General features: G+C 41.4%; 1 protein-coding gene across 4 annotated transcripts in view; it reads right to left on the bottom strand.

The window, feature by feature from the left end:
- LOC126509628 (protein argonaute-4) overlaps positions 1-6,000 on the bottom strand; it is a 58,890-nt gene that overhangs the window by 32,613 nt on the left and 20,277 nt on the right. For all 4 annotated transcript variants that reach the window (XM_050155669.1, XM_050155666.1, XM_050155658.1 and 1 more), the window contains 6 exons: positions 5,125-5,272; positions 4,659-4,778; positions 4,413-4,541; positions 4,071-4,204; positions 2,664-2,848; positions 1,244-1,403 (listed from right to left, as the gene is read on the bottom strand). In XM_050155669.1, the coding sequence (XP_050011626.1) occupies positions 1,244-1,403; positions 2,664-2,848; positions 4,071-4,204; positions 4,413-4,541; positions 4,659-4,778; positions 5,125-5,272 (876 nt within the window). The remainder of the gene's footprint in view (positions 1-1,243; positions 1,404-2,663; positions 2,849-4,070; positions 4,205-4,412; positions 4,542-4,658; positions 4,779-5,124; positions 5,273-6,000) is intronic.

Genomic DNA, 6,000 nt, shown 5'->3' with positions numbered 1-6,000 from the left:
TTAGGTTCACCAGGTATACACTCCGTGACCTTTATTTATGGCTAGAAACCAATTATGAGTGAATACATCCCATGTTCATCTTTTTGGGTCTGGGTTACCTCGCTCAGGATAGTGTTTTCTATTTCCATCCATTTGCATGCAAAATTCGAGAAGTCATTGTTTTTTACCGCAGCATAATACTCTAATGTGTATATATTCCACACTTTCTTCATCCATTCTTCCATTGAAGGGCATCTAGGTTGTTTCCAGGTTCTGGCTATTACAAATAATGCTGCTATGAACATAGTTGAACAAATGCTTTTGTCATATGATAGGGCATCTCTTGGGTATATTCCCAAGAGTGGTATTGCTGGGTCCAGGGGTAGGTTGATCCCGAATTTCCTGAGAAACCGAAACACTGATTTCCAAAGTGGTTGCACAAGATTGCATTCCCACCAGCAATGGATGAGGGTACCCCTTCCTCCACAGCCTCTCCAGCAAAGGCTATCATCGGTGCTTTTGATTTTAGCCATTCTGACAGGTGTGAGATGATATCTCAAAGTTGTTTTGATTTGCATTTCCCTGATTGCTAATGAGGTTGAGCATGACCTTAGGTGTCTTTTGGCCATTTGAACTTCTTCTTTTGAGAATTCTCTGTTCAGCCTTGGCTCTGGGAGTTACCTATTTGGAGTGGGGAGAGAAAGCCTGATAGAATCTGGAAATGTTCTAAGTCTCTCTGGTGGTGCTACCTGGGATTACACACACTATATAAGAAAGTCATTGAGTTGCATATTTGACATGTCTGGTTTACTGGTTTCTATTCACTGGTGGGAATGGAACCCAGGGCCCTGCATACACTAGGCAAGTGCTCTACCACTTAGCTACATCCCAGACCTTAGTTTTGTTTTGTTTTTGAGACAGGGGCTCACTGTATAGCTTTGGTTGGCCTGGAGCCCACTATGTAGATCAGGTGGCCTGACACTCATAGCCATTGGCCTGCTTCAGATTCCTGAGTGCTGGGATTAAAATATGAACTACCACACCCAGCTAAATCCTTGATTTTCCTTTTCTATCTTTACTTTTTTTTCTTTTTTTGAGACAAGGTCTCGCTATATGTGGCCTAGACTGACTTGGAATTCTCCTGCCTTATTTTACCCACAAGTAATGGTGTGTACCACCATATCCGGCTGAAAGCTGTGCCCATTATCATAAACCATGTAATTTAGGTTTTAATAAAAGCATGAAAAACAAATCATGACCTTACCTTTGATGAGGTACAAGTACATTGTTAATTCCTCCAAGCTTTGCATTTATCTTCAGGCAAAGGTTGGAAAGGGTTTGGGGCGAGGTCTTGACAACATTTTTGACCTGGACACATTGTGTGGCCATACCTAAAAGGGTATCTCCAACTCGTTTCACCTCCGCTATAAAATAAGTCAATAAATTAGTTCTCTTTAAAATGCTTAATCACCTAATATGAGTAAAGGAAAAAGTCTTAAACATTAACTTTTACCAACCACAGAGTGCCAGCACTTTTATCTGCTACACCCATTGAGCAGCCTCCTCTTTCCTGACTTGCTGCAGCTCTGGAAGCCAGCCCACTTCCTTTATTCTTCAGGTGCTGCCTGCCACCACTTGCTTGGTCCCTTGAGGTTTCTTCTCCTCAGAACTAGTCTGGTAAAGGAATTAATATCCTGGCTCCTCCCTCCTCAGAGCACACACCAGCCTTTTGAATTTTACTTTCTTTTTTCAAAACATAAGCAATAAATAGGAGGTTACAAAAGAAGAAGATAGAGGGTTGGAGGTGTTTGACAAAAGCTTAAGGGCTGGTCTGCAGTCTTTACTTGGGGGTAACCAAGAGAAGAACCTGAGTCCCTCTTCTAACAGCAGATATAAATTAAGTACATCCTATTCTAGAAGCAGCAGCCCCCCCCCATGTCTATTCTTCCCACTCTGATATTCTGCTTTTCACTAGAATATTCTACTTCTTCAAGTTCCCTGCACTATGGAAGGCCTACACAGCATTTCCTGCCCCTATGTCTAGTCACCTTGTCCCAATAGGCTAGGCGAGGCATCATGGCTGGTTGTATGCAGATGTAGAGAGAAAAGCATGGTGGCAGCAACCTTGTAAACAGTGTCTGCTCTATCAAGTTGGGTCTTGGAGTGAGAATGATGTGGCTATATGGAGCAGAGGCCACTGTCTATCGTGAATAGACACAAAAGAAGAACAGGTAATAGATCTTGGCCTGGATAGAGTACTTCCCTACCATGTACGAAGCCCTGGGTTCAATCCCCAGCACCACATAAATCATGTGTAGAGGTTCATTCCCAGAATCCTAGTATTGGGAGGTAGAGGTAGAATTCAAAGTTCAAGGTCATTCTCTACCACAGAATGAGTTCAAGACCAGCCTGATGGACATGAGATCTTGTCTCAACAAGAAAGAGAGAAAGGGCAGGAATGGGGGGGGGGGGGCAAAGGGGAGGAAAGTAGAAAGTGCTGTTGTGCCATTTTCCCCCAAGCAAAGCACTCTAGAACTGAGCTGTCTGTCCCCTCCACACACTCTGGCAGTCTCTGCGGCTTAGACCACAGAGAATGGAGAGTTGGGACTGAGGCATCACCTAGCTTATCCTGTCAAACCTAGGACTTGAAATCATCCCTTATTTAACATTAAAAAGGTTCATACCATATACTGGTGTCTTTCCAGGCAAGATAACCACTATTAGCTGCAGGCCCACATATGTCATTTTCAGGTGTTTAAACATGGGCTCCACACTGTCTGCACCTTGTGCATACTTGCAGAAACATGGCTGACCCTGGATGGGCATCCCTGCATCCTTGGAGATTTTACGAAGCTGGTCGGTGAAACTCCTGTTAAGACAGAACCAGTGGCACAGTGCTTTCATTTTCATACGTAAGCAAACAAACAAAAGCTCTTTCAGCAGTTGCCAAAAATAGACTGGCAGTTGTGTCACTGTAATTGTAACGGAACAATCTGCATTAGTAAACTACCAAATCATCAATCTGAATTTTTATTACTATTTCTTGTGGTATGGGAAATTAAACCCAGGGCCTTAAATCTGCTAAGCAAGCATTCTATCATTAAGTTTTATCTCCAAACTCCATTTTGAATTTCTAAAAAAAATTTGGTTCAATTGAGATTCAGGGACTAGAATAGCACTTATATTCAAAAGATTTTTTAAAAATCAAGTAGGTGATTCAAAACTGAAAAAAAAGACATAGTTTTAGGTAACATAATTTGATAAAGCTAGTAAAGGAAGAGGAGGTGAGCTTGTATTCAGCTGGGAACACATGAATATGCCATCCTCGAGTCCATAAGGTTAGAATTAGAAACAATTTGTAACAGATTTGGTTCAAGAAATCAACATTATTTTTTTTCATTTTAAAGTTTTAAAATTTGAACTTAAGACGTTAATTCAATCTGTGCATAAATCAGGGTCTTGTGATTTAGCCCTAGCTGGCCTGAAATTTGCTGTGTAGATCAGGTTGGCCCTAAACTGACAGAGTTCCAACCTGCCTCTGCCTCCCCAGTGCTGGGATTAAAGGTGTGCGCCACCACACCTAGCCTCAACATAACTGATTTTGTGTATTTGCCAACATCTTGTAGGATTCCTTTTTTCTTTCCACCCCAGTTCTGCTTTCTTGATTTTTCTTTCCCCTTCTCTTGGACTTCCTTACACAGAAGCTGTATCTCTAAGAGGTGACATGATGCTCTTAGACAGCTTTCCTACAGTAAACAAGCTCACTACTAAGTTATAATTGCCAGAAACAGACTAATTTTTATTTTTACCTGAAAGATGTACACCAATGGAAACTCCTAAGAACTGAAGAATTTCCCTAAATAGCATTGCTTCAGCCTCATTACTCACAAATTCCTATCCTAAGTATGTGGAAGCTGAATTGGATTCTCAGAGAACCCTCAGATTTACAAAGAGCACAGGGTCTCTTCTGCAGAGTCAGATGGCATTATTATGGGCATCAAGGGTCAGTGCCAGTGTACCCAGCACATTCACATAAAGATGGTATTTTGAATCTAGAAGGAGCATTACTGAGCTGAAAATGGGATACTCACTTTAGTAAATCTTCCCTACATTGTTTCTGAGGCGCAAAACAAGCCACTGCCCAAACTTTAATTTCAATGCCAGCATAAAACTGCTTTCCTCGCATGTCCCAGACACCCTGGTTGGGTGTGGCTACTGTTTTATTCTTTAAAAAAAAAAACAAAAAAGAAACAAAAGAAAAGAGAAAAGATATTACAATCTAAGACCATTTTTGTGGTGAAGAGGGAACAAACAAAACTTTATTTGGTACAGTCAGAAGACAGACGGTAAAAATGAGCACAACTGCAGGTAAATTCAAAGGTGCGGCTTTTTTTTTTTTTTTAATAAATTGGAGTGGTGAGGAAGCAGCTTACCCGGCCTCCATACTGCAGCATTGGAGCTGGAAGCACCCTGCCTGTGAGCTCCGTCATCTCATTGTGGACAACAATCCCAAATTCCTTCAGGTATGGGTCAGGTCCACCCACCATGCTATTGCTCTTCACCTAAGGAATGTGAAAGCCTGCATATAAAACCAAACAGGAACTATGTTCCCTTGGGATTGTTTGTTCTTTTGCTTTTTATCTCACAGCAGGCTAATCGGAAGGCCATGTCTTACTGACCAGTCTACTGATTTCTTCCTGTCTGTCAGGAGCAGATCTCGCTGTGGCTTTGATCATTGTGGATGTCTGATTGTCTGTAAGCTTCTTTATACATCTCTGTCCTGCCACTATATTACAGACCTGCAGGGAGACAAAGAGAAGCTAGGTTTTGTTGAAATGGGCTTCTATACATGAAGTCTTTGTCTATTCCAGGGGAAAAGAGGAGTTATATTAGAAAGTTCTATGCACAAAATACTTCAAAAAGACTAAATTCTACCACTAGTTTAGAAGACTGTGTGTTTGTTTTTAAGACATGATTTCTCTATGTAGCCCTGGCTGTCCTGGACCTCACTTTGTAGACCAGGCTGGCCCCATACTTACCCACCTGCCTCTGCCTCCCCAGTGGTGGAATTAAAGGAATGAACACTTCTTTTTAAAAGAAAAATTAATTCAAGATATTGGCCAAAGGAAATTCCAGTCGACTTACCTCAAGTGGCAAGTATGTATGCTTTTGCTCTTGTCCCACTTGAAGGCATGGAAGATGGGGGTATTTCAGTTGCAGACTATACTTCTGCTTAAAATACTGAGCTACTGTACATTCCATAGCTTGACCATTTTCTAGCTGCAAAGGAAAGCTAGAGAAAAGAAAGTTTATGTAGAGCTTTTACCTTTTTTTTTAACAAGCAAAAACTACTAACATTTTCTATATTAACTAAGTCACTTAAGAAACAAAGGTCAGGCTGGGCAGTGGTGGTGCACACCTTTAATCCTAGTACTCCAGAGGCAGAGGCAGGCAGATCTCTGTGCATTCAAGGCCAGCCTGGGCTACAGATTGAGCTCCAGGACTGGCTCCATAGCCACTGGGAAAGCTTGTCTCAGGAAGAAAGAGAGGGAGAAAAGAAGAAAGAAAGAAGCAAAGGTCAAGGGCGGAGGATGTGGCTCAGTGGGTAGAAAGTTTATCTAGCAAAAACAAAGCCCTGTATCTGATATCCAGCACTACATAAACCACATAAATAGGCATGGTGATGCATGCTTATAATTCTAGCATTGGGGATATGGAGGCAGGAGAATCAGGAGAAAGACAGAGTGCATGTACACACATGCATATAAGTAAATAAATTGTGAAAAAAATGAACAAGGGTTAGGGCTAGGGATACAGCACAGTGATTAGGTATATGTGCAGAATGCATAAAGCCTTTCTTTCAATCCCCAGCACCATCACCACCAGAAAACGTCTTATTACTTTCAGTCAAGTCATTTTAGTATTGTACTAGAACAATTCCAAAAAAAATTAATACAAAATTTAATATTTTTTTTCACAAAAGATCAGGCACAGTGAGTCACACCTGAAACCCTAGTACTC

Source organism: Alexandromys fortis, unplaced genomic scaffold (assembly GCF_014885135.2).
Source record: "Alexandromys fortis isolate MF-2015 unplaced genomic scaffold, M_Fortis_MF-2015_v1.1 scaffold_26, whole genome shotgun sequence".
Lineage (NCBI taxonomy): Eukaryota > Metazoa > Chordata > Mammalia > Rodentia > Cricetidae > Alexandromys > Alexandromys fortis.
The sequence above is the reverse complement of the archived record's forward strand: the minus strand, read 5'-3'. Positions and strand labels throughout refer to the sequence as shown.